The 18,853-nt window shown below is 35.2% G+C and overlaps 1 protein-coding gene across 2 annotated transcripts in view; it reads left to right on the forward strand.

The window, feature by feature from the left end:
• The window catches only part of grk4 (G protein-coupled receptor kinase 4), a 33,636-nt gene that overhangs the window by 2,379 nt on the left and 12,404 nt on the right, over positions 1–18,853 (forward strand). For both annotated transcript variants that reach the window (XM_039670153.2, XM_039670154.2), the window contains exons 2-8: positions 8,939–9,034; positions 12,373–12,485; positions 12,689–12,766; positions 12,954–13,054; positions 16,340–16,432; positions 16,707–16,770; positions 18,229–18,369. In XM_039670153.2, the coding sequence (XP_039526087.1) occupies positions 8,939–9,034; positions 12,373–12,485; positions 12,689–12,766; positions 12,954–13,054; positions 16,340–16,432; positions 16,707–16,770; positions 18,229–18,369 (686 nt within the window). The remainder of the gene's footprint in view (positions 1–8,938; positions 9,035–12,372; positions 12,486–12,688; positions 12,767–12,953; positions 13,055–16,339; positions 16,433–16,706; positions 16,771–18,228; positions 18,370–18,853) is intronic.

Genomic DNA, 18,853 nt, shown 5'->3' on the forward strand with positions numbered 1-18,853 from the left:
AGTGCAATACCCACATCTCAAAATCCAATCAAAAACCGATGGATAGAACTAATTCCCCTCCCTAAATTTTTTTCCTTTTCAATAATAACACTCAAATGCACGTCACAATATGGAAGAAGAAATTACCTCCGATTCATCGCAACTTTATATGATGTGCATACAACTTTTAATAGATGGCTTCAGATGCCCTCAAGAAACCAAAATCAAAAATTTGGATATAAATTAAAATAGAAAGCACTGAGTACTATGAGCTGGGATAACTGTGCCTTTAAATAATTAACTAATAATATTTCAAGAGTGTTGCGAACAGTAAGTTATTCAGCAAACTGTCATCTGAAACAGGTGTTACGGATCAACTGGGGACCAACCCATGGATGTAACTGGGGATGTTGATAAGAATTGAAAATGTAAGTTGCTCAGTGTGAGCATGAACTTAAATGTTGTGTATCTAATGTCTTGTATTGGACATGTAGAGAACACTTTGTTGTTAGTGATTAAAGTCCTGAACACTGAGTGGCAAGTGCAACCACAAGTTGTGTTACAGAAATAAGCAGAACATATGATATGGATGATGAATTAATACATACGGATATTATCTGGCTAATTTTCAAATAGGCCGACATCACTAACCTCTAAATCATTTGCCAGCTCACATGAATAGCATGACCCCTTCTAAAACAATAGGAAATGCTTTATTGTTTAGTATTTTGCTGACCTCATAAACAAAAGAAATATGACACAATGGTCTATGAGTTTTATAAATAAAATGGGTTTGGTTCTCTTTTTTATGTAATATAAATTTGAATTTGAATTATGCCAGTTCTGGCATTTTACTGGTACCATGAAACTCAATATATCATTATTTTTTTGCTGATAATTTACTCACTTACATTCCTCAAAAACCTTAATTTCTTTTTCGACTGAAGACAGACATTGATTTCTTGGATAAAATGAGTAATTTATCAGCAAAACATTTTTTTAAAAAGTGAACTAATCCTTTAACATATTCATACTATAATACACATACATTACTACTGTATTATAATATATACACACGTAAATAATATCGGCCGATATATCGGTATCTGGCTTTTTTTTAAAATCGGTATCGGAAACGGCCCCCAAAAATCCATATCATTCGGGCTCTATTCATCACATCATGTGCTTTCATTGTTGTCGTCTGATATCCGTTAGGAACAGATAAAAAAGGTCTATAAATTAAGTGTAATTATTTGTGTCGTTGTTAGGCCATATACTACCACATGCAATGAAAGCTAGCCAAATCAAAAACTTTGCAGGATAACCAATATGCTGACAGCTGCTCAAGAAAGGAACACTATTATATAAAGAGGAGAAGGGGTAATTATGTGTTAAATTGGTCTTTGGCTACTGTAAAAAGGTAATACTATTGTGACATTTATTTTCTAATATGATTACATTAGATGGAGAGCAGTAGGTAGGGATGAAGGCCAAACTGGCTAATGGGAAAGAGAAATGTATTCATATACATTGCAACTCAATTAACTGTTCTTCATTAGCATGTAACTTATTCAATAGTTTGTTCTTCCTTTCTTTGAATGTTCAGAATGTGGAAGGTGGGACTGTGTTCAGACCTTCATAGTTGGCAAATACAGCTGTCCTGCATGCATGCATGCACGTTTGCCTATTTTCTTTTTCTTTAGTTATTGTTGCTTTCATGTTAGCTAATGAATATGTTTGTTGAACATTCCCCTATATAAATGCTGTGGGTAAATCACTGGATCCATAAGCTATGGCTTATCAATTTTCACCACTCTTTATGAACATTTATGGATTGTACTGCAAAATACATGCAACAAAATAAATAAATGCTTAAATGCTTGAAGTTTTAACATCTACTCTCGTGTAATGGAAATCATGCCTTTAACCACAGCATTATGGCTGCTCAATTTAAATTAAGCCATTGGAATCATAACAATAATCTGCGAATACACACACACTGCAAAAACACAATGTCAATAGCATAATTTATTATTCACCGTTTTAAACTATGTTATTCCCAAAACTAAGATGAGTTGATACATCTCTCGTCTCAGTTCGTGCAAGACACTTTGATAGCACTTAAAGGAGAACTCCGGCGCCAAAGGAACCTTTGGTCTAATAACACATCGGTCCCTAGTCAAACGTTCTCTGGGATTTGTTTTCATGATAATCGAATGCAAAGAGTTTAATCTCTAAAAACTGTTTAGCATATACGCTAGTATATAGGGTCATTTAATAAGTAAACAGAAATCACTACCACTAACAAGGCTCAAAATAGAAGCATGCAGTATTGAGAACGTTGTAAGTGTACAGACCGTTTAATAAGAAGATACTTTATAAAGACAGTCCACTTCGTGTATACAAGCAGAAGCCATCTTTGGAAAACAGTCTCGACGAGTCGAACATTTGTAACATCTAATATTTGTAACAACGACATTTGTATTACTGATAGATGCCTTTTAATTCTTGGCATTTAGTTATTTTTTATGTTGGTATTTTTTTTTTTAATGTGTATTTATGAGAAAATGTTCAAATGTTCAAACATTGAAAGATTCATGGCAGAAGTTATGGTTATTATTTATTGGTAAGTTAACCTAAAAGATTAATCGACTGACCAGAAAATAATTAGATAATAATAATTGATAGATTAATCGACTAATCGTAAAAAAATAATCGTTAGTTACAGCCCTACATGAAACATGGATGAATCATTCACAGTAAGATCTATATTGTGCATTTGGACTTTTCATTTCATGCCATCTTTAAAATAATATTTTTGTTGTTTATTTTTAGGTCTGTCAAACGATTAATCGTGATTATTCGCATCCAAAATGAAAGTTTGTGTTTACATAATATATGTGGGTGCACTGTGTTTTTTTTCTTAAATATACATGCATGTGTGTGTATTTATATATATATATATATATATATATATATATATATATATATATATATATATATAAATAAAATAATTATACACAGTGCACCCACATATATTATGTAAACACAAACTTTTATTTTGGATGCGATTAATCGCGATTAATCATTTGACAGCCCTATTTATTTTGACAAGCTATGAAATACTCCACGGGGGCCTCAGCAAACTTGAGACTTAAAAAAACATACTTACTTAATCACTTAAAATGCTAAAAGACTTTATGCTAAAGGCTAAAATCAACATATAAACTGACATCATATGTATCATTTTAACTTGTCCTATAGCTGTTGTTGTTATTTCTACCGAACATACAGTTCTGAACAGAAAGTTCTGAAATCACAATGTTAATTGCAGTTAATTATTTTAATTAACTAACACTCATATTTTCTGTTAATAAAAGAATGGAAAAACAAACAGTATTGTAATCAGTACAGCAGAAGTACCTAAGGGACTATCTTAGCCAACACGAGAATGGGGGCTTTATGGTCTGGACAATGGTGGTCTTGGAGTTAAAAAGAGTGAGAACCACAGTTTCTTTATAAGGCCTTTTTTGTTCACAGTTGAGTCAGTAGCTTTCTCTTTTCTTTGAGTGTGTTTAGTTGATTAGATGTTCCTCACTACTTGTTTTGTAGAGCAAGTAAAAGGTTGTGCACAGTTTCCTTAGATAGGGCTCAGTATTTATTTTGTCCAAGATAAAGCTATTCTTTAGGTATTCTGCATTTCTGAGGTCATCTAAGCTTATTACATTAATAAAGCTTACAAATGGAGTGGTTTCATGAATTGATTTAGGTATTTAGCATTTGCTGGTATTATTTCAATTTAGATTATTATTGGTTAAAATGTATAATTTAGATTATTTTAGGTTTACGAATGTACAAAGGAAAGGATAGATTGTGTATCTGGAAATTTTTACTCTTAATATATATATTTTTTTTTTTAAACAACACGTTGCTATAATCTCGCAATTAATATCAGCTCATAAATGCTGAATTTTTATTAAAAGCACAATGCTGTTTAAAATGGTTTTAGATTGAGTACAGTAGGACATGCCAACTTTCCGAATGTATCTCATGTCAACTTCCCAAATACATTTTGAGGAATGCTGAAACAGCATAAACATTGTGTTTCTTTTTTAGGTGTTTGTTTGTGTCGAATAATGAGGAAAAAGTATTTGTAGAACTTAAATTTGTCTGCAGGCAAATTGATTCAGAGTGAAAGAGTGTTTTTCTTGTTTTCAGCCAGTCATCTTGCTCTTCTTCCTGTTTATCTTGTTGTGCCTTTATGTAAATACAGAAAATATGCTTGTCTAGCTTTACATTAGCGTTTCCAAAAACTACTACGAGTCTTACACAGACATTTGACTTGTGAAATGAAGTCTTGACCAGGATGTTTATTATTGTCTCTTTCTTTGTCTCACTTCAGCATTTGCTCATATCTGTCCTTGTAGATTTTACAGTAGATCGAACAGATGTGTATTATCTGTGAGGGTTTGACCGGTCGAACAGCTCAGTGGCTGTGTGTGCGTGTGTGCATGTTATTGCATTAGTATTGAGTGAGTGATATGTTGTCAATGTATAATCAAATGCAAGAATGCACATCTGGACTATGTGCATCTGTGCTGTGTTAATTAACATGTTAGATTATGTTTTAGAGAGACTGTTGTATATGTAGATTATTTTAAAGGGATAGTTCACTTTGAAATTAATTTTTGGTATGTTTTAGCTTACCTCAAGGGAATCCAAGATGTCGGTGTCTTTCTTTTCGCAGTAGTTTCAATTTTGATATTTTTAGGTCAAACCGTTCTTGTCTGTCAGTCATATAATGGAGGTCTATGGTCACCACCTCAAAGAGCATGCACAGAGAAGTCCAAATTAAACATGATTTAATGACTAAGACACGAAACGAGTGGTTTGTGTTAGAAAACAAACTGTGTTTATATTGTTTTTAACTCTTGTAACTACGTCTAAGATCTGAGGGTGCGGGAAGTGATCTCTTGCGCGTTTACGCCACTAAATTAGTTGCTAAATTAATCGTAGTTACTTAACTTTAAGGGATAGTTCACACAAAAATGAAAATTCTGTCATCATTTACTCACCCTCAAGTTGTTCCTGCTGAACACAAAATAAGATATTTTGAAGAATGTTGGTAACTAAACAGTTTCTGGTCCCGATTGACTTCCATAGTATTTTTTTTTTTTTTTCAATGGGGACCAGCAACTGTTTGGTTTCCAACATTCTTCAAAATATCATCTTTTGTTTTCAGCAGGAACAAAGAAACTCAGCAGGTATAGAACAACTTAAGGGTAAGTCAGTGTACGTTTACACAGCAACACTGTACTAAAAAAGGAAAAGTTTTTTGAACATTGTTTTTCAAAAAGAATTTGTGAAAACCACTAAAAACGCTGTATTATGCTACCAGGCCAGTAGTTGGCGATGTCGTAAAGGAAAATTACGCGCCTACAGACATGCATGATGTCACCGTTTTCACATATTTACGTTTTTGGAGTTTACACGGAGAGATAGCCTAACAGTAGTTTTCAAAAACTTGCACTTTGAAATCCCACAAAACGCCATTGTCATGTGAATGGCCAAAATGCATAAAAAGCTCTCTTTTTTTTATTTGAAAACGGTGTAAATGGGCCCTAAATGACTGAATTTTCTTTTTTGGGTGAACTATCCCTGTAACACTTTCACATTCAGTCAAGCCAATCATGCTTTTGACTTGGTGGAGAACGGATCATTCAAACCAGTTATCCGTTCTGGTTTCAGAGAACTAACATCAAATCGATAAAAAAAAAAAAAAAAAAAAAAAATCTAATTGCTGCTGTAAGCCTGTCTAAATCTGCCCAATGATAAAAAAAAATTCAAAAGAAGATGCAAATCTGCATACACTCCGCATCACAGGCTAATTTGAGTTACAAATCGCCCTGAGTTAGCCTCGTGTTGCATTTCTTTATATAGACAGAAACTTCTTTCACATGGAAACATTTGCTAGCAATGGGAATTTGCATTTAGAGTTTAGACCTTTTGGGAGCAGAATGCTATTTGCCTTGAAGAAACACCCTCGTCTGTGTGCAAGTTATCTCTAAACCCTTAAGAACTTTATTACCTTTTGGTTTACTTCATTGGGGATGAGACATTTGTACCAGTCGCACTGAGACATTTCAAATGATACCAAACATGCATAATACTGTATAATAATTATTCACAGTAAACCATGAAGATCCAGAATAGATGTATTCTAAGGTGAGACTTGTGTCTCCAATGGTGATGCTAACTTCACAAGGGAGAGTTCAAATGTTAATTTCCTTTGTTTACTCAGAGAGTTGCCCTCTCTTACAGTTTTTCCAGTTTTTCCAGTCTTACACTGCTAATTTTTTTTTTTTTTTTTTTTTTTTTTGTGTAGGCCTATACTTAACTTTTTTAAATGGTCCACATCTGCCATCTTTACAATTCTAAAATGGGTTTAGAGCTTTTTGGATTCAACTCACTTTATTCAGTAGCAACTCATTGCAGTACACGAGATCTAGGGGGCGGAGTCGGATCCAGATCTGAGGGGTGGAGTTGGGTAGGTTTAGGGGTGGGTTTAAGGATCAGGGGGTGGAGCAGGGTATGTTTATGGGTGGGTTTAGGGATCAGGCGGTGGAGCTGGGTAGGTTTAGGGGGGGTTTAGGGATCAGGGGGTGGAGCTGTGTAGGTTTAGGGGTGGGTTTAGGGATCGGGGTGGAGATGAGTAGGTTTAGGGGTGGGTTTAGGGATCGGGGTGGAGATGAGTAGGTTTAGGGGTGGGTTTAGGGATCGGGGTGGAGATGAGTAGGTTTAGGGGTGGGTTTAGGGAATAGGGATCGGGGTGGAGATGAGTAGGTTTAGGGGTGGGTTTAGGGATCGGGGTGGAGATGAGTAGGTTTAGGGGTGGGTTTAGGAAACGGGGTGGAGTTGGGTAGGTTTAGGGATGGGTTTAGGGATCGGGGTGGAGTTGGGTAGGTTTAGGGGTGGGTTTAGGGATCGGGGTGGAGTTGGGTAGGTTTAGGTATATGTAAGGTGGGAGGAGTTGGATCTGGATCCGACTCCTCCCCGTGGATTTCATGTTCTGCAGTGAGGACCATCTCACTTTATTTTCCTGATTTGATTTTCATTTGTCAAGTAGCCAGCTTCTCCCCTTGAAGTTGTGATTTTATTAAATCAATTTTATTTATTCAGGTACAGAATTTACAAGTTGTGTATTTAAAAATTTTTTGTCAGCATTGGAAACTTCAACAGCCTTCTTTCATTTGACAGACGGCCCATTTTTATACAAGTTTCAGAGATTGTTTCAGGCATTATATTATATTTTATATATTTATATTGTATTTTATATTGCCAAGCTATTACTTTTCTGATTAACTTTTATTGGTGAAGACAAAATGACAAAAATAAGGATGAATGACGTTTGAGAGGTAACACGTCTTATTCTTACCAATAGTAATTTAATAATATGAATATAATAGATTTAATGCACCTTTTCGAGCAACAGGGAAACAGTGCTGTAACGGGAGCAACACCATGAATACAGAACACATGATTTTTTTAAAATTTTATTCTGTCATGTGATATAGGGGTATGAATCGTCACTGGTCTCACGATTCAATTTGATTATGATTATTGTCTTAACAATTTGATTCGATATCACAATGCTGTACAATGCATTATGATGCATTGTATTTCTGCAAATTTTCGGCAATGAATACAAGCAGTCGTATATATGAGCACCCTTTTTATTTGATCTGCTCCAAGAATGTACACTTCTTGAATGTTATATAGTCAAACAAAACGTAAATCTGAACACAGCAGCATGAAACTGTCAAGTAGTGTATTTACAATAACGCTCACACCCGCACGCACACACACTCGCAGGCTGTCCCCAATTGCCAAATCATACACAACCATACAGTGCGCATACTCAAAAACATACATACACACTCTTTTTGTTTCTGTTGTAAGGAAAAGCTACTGTTTTTCACGATTTTTGAAGTATTTACATACAATTTTTACGCTAAAGTTAAGTTAAAGATTTTGTCGAAATATGCAAATAATTATTGATAATTGGCATTTCCATCTGCTATATTGGTAAACTTTTTAATGAGCTAAACCTTGTCTTTTTTTTTTGCCAAAAAGTCCTTGGATGGAAACACGGATAATAAGACACTAAGTAATCACTCTAAATGTTTTCTAGCCCAAGGGTAATTTCTGTTCTCTCTCTCGTTGTGTGTGTGTATTTTCAAGAGCATGACTTGTAAGTCTGTCTGTAATGTGGATGGAATTTGCAGTCACTGAAATTACAGTAAATCCTGGAGGATAAACTCTTCTCATTCCTCAGTTTGAGGAAAACTGTTTTCCTGGGTACGACGAATGCTTTCTCTACATTTTTGGCCTCAAGACGGCAAGCCTTTGATTACTCTCTTGTACGCTCCTTGTGTGTTTTGCATTTAACAATTATATGAAAATATGGTATGATTACTTCATATTATCTTACAGGTTCAACGTTTTCCAGCTGTCATGATCTCTCTAAGGCAATGTGCATTCAGAAATAATAGCATTGATTACCAGATGTGTGGAAGAATGAAAAGTGATTGGAGACTGAAAAGGGGATTTCTGGAAAACAGTTGTTATTGTTGTTTGACTTTGTCTGTAGTGTGTTAAAATGCCTTTTCTCTTATGTCATCCTCGTGTTTCTTTTCTCTCGTTCTGCTAAATATTATTGTGTTTCGACAGGTTATTACTAGGGCTTATTAATTTTAATATTACATAGAAATTCTAATATATTTAATAATTAATATATAGAGTGTATTTTTTTACACTCATGTGGAATGTGTGCACACTCTGTGTTTATGTGTTTTAACCATGGCTAGAGACTGAAAAATAAAAGTAAATAGCCGAATTACAATTGTATTGTAATTTGCATTGAGTTTATCTTATTTGTTTCTCTCTTTATTTCTTATAGGAGGGGGAGGGAAACGGAATGGGCGGAGCAAGAAATGGAAGGAGATGCTCAAACTGCCTCATATCAGTCTGTGTGAGGAACTTAGACGCACTATTGGTAAGATAGATGTGTGAAAGAGCGCATACAGAAATCAGCTTTGGCAGAATGTACCTTATATTTCAAGTAGGGCTGGCAATCAATAAAACTACATAAATATTTAATGAGAAATTCTATCAATTCAAACACATTAGCCTACATTATTGTGGCAAGTGTTTAAATCATTGAACAGACATTACAAAATATAGTGCTAAAAGTCAAAATATAGTTTGTTTTATTTCTGTGTCATTGAGCATAAGCCTATCACTGGTCTATGCAGGCACGTTGCATGTGGACTCACAAAAACGTGGTACTTTAATGTTGAATTGATCTGATGTTTGGGTTAGGGGGCATGAATAATTCACTTTTTTCATTTAGTTAATTGCATTAAATTGACAGCCCCAGATTCAAGATATTAAAAATACCAGTTTGTTTGTATTTGTATAGATACAAGTCATGCAAGGACCAGGTGCAGTCTGGATACCCTCTGATCTTTTTTTTTTTTTTTTTGTGGTTAAAATCTAATTATGGAAGCTAAATCCTCTCTCATTAGTGCTGTTTGATGTTATTTAAGCATTGCCCTGATAGGCTGATACCTAGAAACCTTGTTTAGCATACATTTTAGATTTATCTACATCAACTTGGGGAACTTGAATTCAAATATATATATATATATATATATTTGATTTTTTATCAGATTTATAATGTTGGCCATTATCAGCTATTAAAATTCTGTCATTATTTTTTTTATATGAATGCACTGATTTAAATAGTTAATTGATTCCATTAAATTAAGTGAAATAGTTAGTTGCAGATGCAATTATGCTGTATTTGTAATCCATAAGTAATTAATTCACAATGCATTTTTTCTACGTGTTGCACTACATATAAAAATATTTATTTATTATTATTTAGTGGTTCTCTAAACAAAGTGTATTCCTCATTAAAAGGTTTACATGGTTTAGAATGTTTCTGTCAGTTAAAAATTTATGCTGGTGTGTGGGCAGGTGTGTGTGTGTATGTGTTTGCGTCAGACAGCTGTAGACCTTGGCTCACTGAGGAAGTCCTGGCTGTTTCCTCTTGGCCCAGAATGCACCAGGCCTATAACGTTCCAGAGAGTCCTGCAGCAAAGGGCTCAGCTTGAGCGCCCTGCTCAGCATCACTGTGATTTAGTGTTGTGGCTGTATGCTGAGTTTTGCACTTTTTGTGTGTATATAGAGGAAATATTTCATAAAAGGGGTCATATATCATGTATTAAAACATTTTATTTTTTCCCTAAGGTCTACAAAAATGTAATTGAAGGGCTTTGCACCTCAATCAGTCAGAATTATGTTTTTCATGATTTTCCATCCTGCCTGGCACATTCTATGAATGCAGTACAGTTTTGTGTCTGGTGTTTTTATTTCTAAATTAGAGGCACAAATGTCATGTTTAATCTGAGTCCTATTAGATATGTCGAGAAATTATTATCTAACATAAAATTAACGTTGTATTAAAAGTATCTAATATATTCTGTATTCTTCCTTTACTGAGTCCATTGGCCTGTTTACACCTGGTATTTAGATTGCTTTTTTCGCTGATCCGATCATAAGTGAAAAACGCTAAATACAAGCTTAAACGGGGTCTAAAAAGTTTTGAGCTTGTCCCTTTCAACCACTTCCAAAGGTAGTCGAAAGCACATTTGACCGGATTGCTTTTGTAGTGTCGATGGACATGTGGTGGAATGCGTCCGAACCCGCTTGTTGGAGGGGGTCCCCCGTGTCAGGTTGTGCCGATAGACGATGATCAGCTGTGGATCATAAGATGATCAGCATCAGCTGACCTAATAAATTAAGCCTATTATTATTAATTTCATTATAAAATTATTGGGCAATTAGCTACAATTAAATTTTTATAGCACATCACGCCATAACCGATCTGCTGCGAGCTGCGAGGAAAATTATTGTTTCAGACTTCTCCACCGCCATAACTCCATAAGTTTACACATTGCTTATGTGATATCCGCTGACTCGCCTTCATGCTTTAAAATGTAAATATTCCCAATATTGTGCAAAAAATTCCTTTATCAACAATTGCTCGCATGATATTGTTAAATTAACGATTAACTCCCAAATCTAACTGAAAAAATAGAGAAATAGTCCTCAGATGACATGTCTGTAGTTTATATGAAAACATCTAGGGACCTATCTTGCACCCGGCGCAAAACTGACGCATATATCATTCCTATTTTGCACCCGCGCAAAGCAGGCTTTTCCTCCAAAGACACACGTCGGTAAACTTGGAAATGAACTTGCGCTCCCTGGGCGGATCGGCGCAAAAAAGAGGCATGTTTCGGCGCAAACACTCTCTGGTGCTAATTTGCAGTTCCAGAAAACAATTGCACAACTGACCAGAAAAAAACCTAGTCTAAAGTCAGTGGCACGTTGTGCATTGTTCATAATGCTATTTTAAGCGCGCATGCTTGGCTATTATATAGCAGGTGCACAACGCGCATACACTTTGATTCTCTCATCAACACAGATGCAGCAGTTTTTATTTTTGCAAATCATACATTATAACAAGGAAAAATATTAACACATGAGAGAAATCATTGGATCACTGGAAATATGTTGGATGGCGCTCTGATTGATTTATTTCACATTACGCCCCAAACCACACCTATGAATAATGAGGCTACTTCGGACCAACCCATTTTAAACTTGCGTTGGGCGCAAGAGTCATTTATCCCGCCGTTACTTGCGCTTCGCGCTTGATACTTGCGTTTCAAATCGTTAAAACAGGGCCCCTTCGTTAATTCGATCTCAAAAAGGTTAAATTAAAATAAGTTATTACTCCAACACCTGCGTGACATCATTAACCAACATGGTTAAATGACCACTTTGCGACAATATGATTTTGGGAAACAGTCGTGACTAGCGCATTGTACTATGATAGAGAAGCAGCGAGTTACGTCGTTGTACGGGAAACACACCCCTGGTTGATGTTTCAGACTGCAGTTTAGGCAGTGGTCACATGGTCAGTCTGATGTTAAGATGATATGAACCATATGAGTTACATGTCTAAACATCTCAAGGGCCCTAAAACACCTCAGTCCCCAGAGGGTTAAATCGCTTTCGATTTTTCAGTTTATTCCCATGGAAGCTCCTATGAGGTTTTCCTGATGGACAAAATCAAGTATTTTTTTCTTGTTCAAGAAGCCGTTTACCTTATATATATATATATACATCACAATAGGGAAGAAAAGACTTTGGAATTACCTATTTCATGCTGACTTTACTGATTAGAGATGAGGAAAATCATGTGACGATGATAGGTTTAACTGTCTTTCTCTTGTCTCTCTGCCTATTTAATGCTCTCAGAGAGGGACTACACTAGCCTTTGTGAGAAGCAACCAATCGGTCGTCTGTTGTTTCGTCAGTTCTGTGAAACTCAGCCCAAATTACAACGGTGCATAGAGTTCCAGGATTCTGTGGTATGAAATCTCTTCACAAACATACACATACTCACTCTTTATCTTTGTCTTTTTCTCTCAGACTGCCTTTGACAAACACATACAATCTAAATGTCAAAGATCGAATTGTTCTCTCACCTTCTCTTTAATGGAGTTACACATTTTGTGCACCCTTACTGATTGTCATATGCAGTTTTCAGGATTATTTGTGTGTGTTTGTTTAGGCAATATATCAGTTGGCTGCGGATGAGAAGAGGAGAGACGTCGGTTTAAATATTTTAGACACATATTTTAATAATGGGGTAAATATTTATTCACATTTTTGCTCGCACGCACCTGTTCTCACTCTCTCCTATGTGCATGTGTTCATTGAAAGAATTGCTGAATTAATGATTGAACTTTAAACTTCTCTTTTTTTTAATGACGCACTATCAACCCCTCTTCCTGTTTACAACTCTCCCTCTTTTTCATTCTGTCTTCCTCATGTAGTCAGCAGCTCATCTACCAGAGATCGCTCAGGATGTTGTTGGGGAATGCAGGCAGAAACTAGAACAGACTCCATGTAGAGAGCTGTTCCAGGAGTGTACCAGGTAAACAACACATTTATTTCATAATAAGGAAAAGAAGTTCACTTGGCAGTCATCTACAGTAGGTAACCGCTATTTTTCAGGAAACAGCTTTCTAAAAACGCAGCACTCAAGTTGAGAGAAGTTTAACATTTAAAAAATGTCTCGACACCTCGAGTTTTCCACTGCCTATGACTCAAAGACGTATTATGTGTGAATGGCGCAAGGTCCATTTAGCGTGTTTACATAGAAAATAATTGAGACGCTGCGCAGTGGAATGTGAATACGCGTTCTGTGGAACTTGTGTTTTGTTATTGCCGGAGTTTACAAGGCACGAGCTGTAAAGGCACAGCCCTCTTCTGGAAAGGGGGCGGGGATCAGCAGCTCATTTGCATTTTAAAGATACACACACGAAAACGGCGTGTTTTTGCTTCCAAAGAAAAAGGGGCGTTTTGGGTGTGGTATAACAAACAATCTGTGGGGTATTTTGAACTGAAACACTTTCTGGGGACATCTAAGTCTTAAAGGGGTCGTGAACTGGCTTTTTAAATTTGTTTATATTGTTGTCTGAGGTCAGCTTTAAGAAGTTCGCTTGGTTTTTACATTAAAAACCATCAAAATGAATAAGTAATAGGCTATTAACTACCCTAGTTTTGAGCCTAGCTCAAAAACGCTCGGTTTTTATGGGCGTCTTGCATTGAAGACTTGGAAGTAAACGCCCTCTGCTGTGAGTGGATAACAGTTTCGCATATTATAATGAGTTTCACTCTCGAGCTGGTTTGTCATCACGAGGTAGGCATCCATGTTATTTAGCTATGCGTATAATGCGCGAATCGGTGGGCGGGGCTAAACCGGCCATGTTGAAGTAAGCGTTGATCTTCTGCTTTATCCTCTTTTACGCCATAGTTTCCCACTTTGAAAAACGAGTTGTTTGCTGGGGCTGGTGTCAATAAAAGCTTTTATTGGACTAACAAGGACGTTTTCAGTTCTGAAACTTACAGGATATTCTTATAAAATGATGGCCTCTTATGAACCTTTATTATCAGTGTTGAAACAGTTGTGCTACCTAATATTTTTCTGGAAACCGTGATACATTTTTTTGAGAATTGTTTTGATAAAGATAAAGTTCAACAGCAATTATTTGAAACTTTTTGTAACATTATAAAAATTTTTTTTAAATAAATTTAATGCATTGTTTTTGAATTAAAATACTAATTTCCTTATTGACCCCAAATTGGGTAGTGTTTATTACAAATCAGTTGCTCAAATCTGCTCAAATAATTTTTAAAGGGGTTATGAACTGAGAAATCAAATTTTCCTTGAGCTTTTGACATCTAAGAGGTCATCATTTTATAAGAATATCCTGTAAGTTTCAGAACTGGAAACGTCCTTGTTAATCCAATAAAAGCTTTTATTGACACAGCCTCAGCAAACGACTCGTTTTTCAAAGTGGGGAACTATGACATCAAAGAGGATAAAACATCACCCCCGCAGAAGAAGATCAACGCCTACTTCAACACAGCTGGTTTAGCCACGCCCACCGATTCACGCATTACACGCATAGCTAAATGACATAGGCCTTCCTCAAACGGGATCGAGAGTGAAACTCATTATAATATGCAAAACTGTTATCCACTCACAGCAGTGGGCGTTTACTTCCAAATCTTCAATGCGAGACGCCCATAAAAACCGAGTGTTTTTGAGCTAGGCTCAAAACTAGGGTAGAATATAGCCTATTACTTATTCATTTTCGATGTTTTTGAATGTAAAAACCAAGCAAACATCATAAGTTGACCTCAGACAACAATATAAAAAAATAAAAAATGTTCAGTTCATGACCCCTTTAATAAATAGTATTTTATTAATAATAATTAAGGATTAAGATAGTTCCAGCTGTGCTGGAATACTAATATACAGCTTACTATTATCAAATGTTTTTGATATGCTTTGACATTATTCTGCTCATGATCTTAAAAAATTGTTACTAAATAACTTGGTTTGTTTGTCACACAAAGCTGTTCTGACTTCAGAAGATACAGCACACAATGGTGTGCTTTCATGGATTTTTTTTTAGCACAAAAGCAGTCCACATTCGCTTTAATTATATTCAATTGAGTGTCTAGATTATTATTTAAAAGACTACCTTTTACACTTTATGAAAGAAGGGATGTGTTAAAGGCTACTAAAATGCCTGAGTCTGACTTTTCATTTTTGGTTGAACTATTCCTTTAAGTTGAATCAATAGGCTGGTCTATTTTTTTAAGTAACACATGCTAGTTATTTGGTTTATGTGAAGCCTGAAGTGGAATCAATAGTTTATCCACCTCACTTTTAGTTGTGGATCTCAGTTTGTGGTTTTCTCTGGTGTTAGTGTGAAGACCTACGGTTTTAGAATGAACCATTCGCTGGCTGAAGCCACGCTGTTTGTCTGAGTAACGTAAACACGTGACTTTAAATCTAAACAGAGTTTTGTGTGTTTGTGTTTAGCCTCAGTCAGTCTTTTAGTTCTGTTTAGTTTAAGCTTCCTTTCTGTTTGAGAGGGGGTGAGGTGGAGTACTTTAACCCTTCCGGTTAAATCTCTATGGGCACAGAGTTTGTTAAAATACGTGTTGCTGTATTTAAGTGTGATAGCGTGTGTGTTACGTTAGAGTCTAATGTAACACACACGCTATCACACTTAAATACGGGAAGGGTAAGATGGCATGAGATGAATCATAAAAAATATCCGGCTCATCTCCAAACACACTTATACACGTCATCATTCGAGATGCTACTAAGGTCCCTTTAGTTATCATCACTCAATGCATTAACTAACAATGAGCAACACATTTTTTACAGTATTTGTTCATCTTTGTTGATGTTAGTTAATCAAAATATAATTAAGTATTAAGTGTTATTATTTTTTCGTGTTATTTCATGTTAACTAATGCAGTTAATGTTAACAAATGGAACCTTATTGTAAAGTGTGACGTCTTATAAAGTGCCTCAGTTTTCAAAACATGGCCTCTCAGGACCAAGTTGTCTTGTTTGGACTGTTTATTTAAATTTACAAGTTCTTGCATGACGTTGCATTTTTTTAGCAAAATAAATATTTAATTTATAGCTGTTTTCAGCTCCGTTATTTATTTATTTGAGTAGCTTTACTGTCATTTAACTACTTGAAATAATGAATAGCTTGTTGCAACACAAAACAGTATTATGACAGTAGTAGGTACACAATGGTTATAGATACTGTATAATTAACATATTCATGACATGTACACCATTTGTACTTAAATGTTTTCTCAAACATCCCTTCTCTTTTTTCAGGATAGTTCGTGAATATTTAAGTGGAGGTCCATTCTCAGAATATCAGGAGACAATGTACTTTTCCCGTTTTCTTCAATGGAAGTGGTTGGAGAGGTGAGTAACATCTCCATCGGCCTTTGTGATTGGTGGAGCTGTCCAGTCAGGACTAATTATTAACACACGCAACTAAACAATATTGCTCTAACAAAAGGCCATTTGAAATCATTAATTCATAATTTTTCATGGAATTTTATATTTTTACAGTAAAATATACAAGTTTCCATGGTTTTACATGACCTTCATGCAACAAAACGAAATGTTTGCTTTAATATTTTTTTTCTTTTTATTTTTGTGCAGTGAATTGACTTGAACTGTATTTCATTTGCAGGCAACCAGTAACCAAAAACACATTTAGACACTACAGGGTATTGGGCAAGGGCGGATTTGGTGAGGTGAGTAATTTCATTTAGTCACTGTCAGATCAGTTTTTAAAGAGTTGAACATGACTTAATAATTTTTTTTAGAAATTATGTGTACAGTATTTAGGACCTTTTTAATTGAGAGACTCCACGGAAGAATTTTCCAGTCACAGTTAAAAAAAAATACTTTGTTACACAGTATGACTATTAAGGTGCACTCAGTTATTTTTTGCTAATTAAAAATGTAGAAATGAATAGCACTTTAGAAAAATAACGTTGATGGGGCTGAACACCATGGATTTTTCCCAGTGGACAGTGGTTAAAATTGGTCCCACCACATAATACAGTCATTAATACATTAAAATAGTTTTTTTTATCTTGTTGCATTTGACCCATGCAACATATAAATAAGGTTATAACACCAGATTTTAGTGAAATTTCACAATTCTAGATTTCAATTTTATTACTACAGCTAAAACTACAAGTAAACATTAATTTTAAACCAAATTTTAAGCAACAGCACAAAATAAATACAATAGAACAAACATACAAATGAAATAAAGGTTAAGGTTTTTCTGGAAGGTCTAACAGTCGTTTTCAAGTACAGAAATTGAATAAAGTAATCAAATGTAAAACAACACAGCAAAGTCACAGTATAATTTAATACTTTAGTAAAGTTATATTTTCTTATTAAAGTTAAAGTTATATTCAGTCAAGAGCAATAAGTGATTTTTTTTTTCTTTGCATTTTTTTTAATTAACATTAAAAAAAAGCAGAAAGCAGCAGGAATATTAGGCTGCTGTCACTTTAAGACCTAATACCTGAATCCAATATAGTGTTACACATGCGTTTTTTTTTTTTCTCAACTGTTAACAATTACCTAAGACATATTTACGAGGATACTCACCAAGAAGGCTTTTGCCATAATTTTGTGTATAATTTGTCCGTTTAAGTGCAATAAGACGAAGAGAAAGAGAACTCAATTCAGTATCGGAACGGTGTCTGGCGCACTTTTTTTTAAACACATCCGAAGGTCGCGTCAGACAGCATGTCACACACATTGTGCGAGAACCGAATTTAGTTATTTTTCTTGTCTTCTTGCGCTTGAATATTTAAATTGGCAAGAGTTAAACACATTCAAATGATAAACTTTGATGACAATGCAGCACATGTCAGCCTATTGTCCGTATTGTTTGTATTGTCGAGTCAAAGTGTTACTTTCAATAAAAGTGCGGTTATTTTATTTTATTGGCTTGTATTTTTTTTTAAGTTCAGGACCATTAAAATGATTGAATTTCAGTCTAATATTATTAAAACGCAATTTCAGTTTCGGTTTTTGGCCCAGAATTTTCATTTCAGGGCCAAAATTTTCATTTGTGCATCACTAAAAATAATAACAATGTGCACATTTAATTGAACTGCAAAAGGTGATAAAAAAAATAATAAATGTCTTTTTCTGTGCCATTTCGCTCTCTTCATCCTTTCAACCAGGTTTGTGCCTGCCAGGTTCGTGCCACTGGTAAGATGTACGCCTGTAAAAAGCTGGAGAAGAAACGGGTGAAGAAAAGAAAAGGTGAAGCAATGGCATTAAATGAAAAACGCATTTTAGAAAAAGTTAACAGTAGTTTTGTAGTAAGTACTACTTTCTTTTTATTCCTCATTTTTTACTTTTCTCTTAACCTGACGTCTCAGTTGCATGTTGGTCTTGTCTGTATTGTTTGTGCAAATAAACGTTTGACTCACTCTCTCTGTGATTCAGTTTTCCGTGAACTTCTCAACAGAGTTTTAGGGAAAATCTGCTATATTTCCCAGCTCAATGGCAAATCTCGACTGCATTTGCATTTATCATAGGTGGCTGAGCTAAATCTGGTCCAGAGTAGTAGTTCATAACCCAATTGCTCTGAATTGAATCATTTACCTCCTGACTAGCTAAATCACAGAGAGATGGTTTAAAACAGCTATTTGGCTGTGGTTCCAAATATCAGCCATAAAAATGATTTTAATATTTGCTGTGTAAAAAGAATGTGTCATTTTCATGGTAAACAGATATTCAAACTAAGCATATCTCACAAAGCAGTCCAATTTCTCCATTAAAATGTCTTAAATAAAGATGTCT

Source organism: Pimephales promelas, chromosome 6 (assembly GCF_988280905.1).
Source record: "Pimephales promelas chromosome 6, fPimPro1.hap1.1, whole genome shotgun sequence".
Taxonomy (NCBI): Eukaryota; Metazoa; Chordata; class Actinopteri; order Cypriniformes; family Leuciscidae; genus Pimephales; species Pimephales promelas.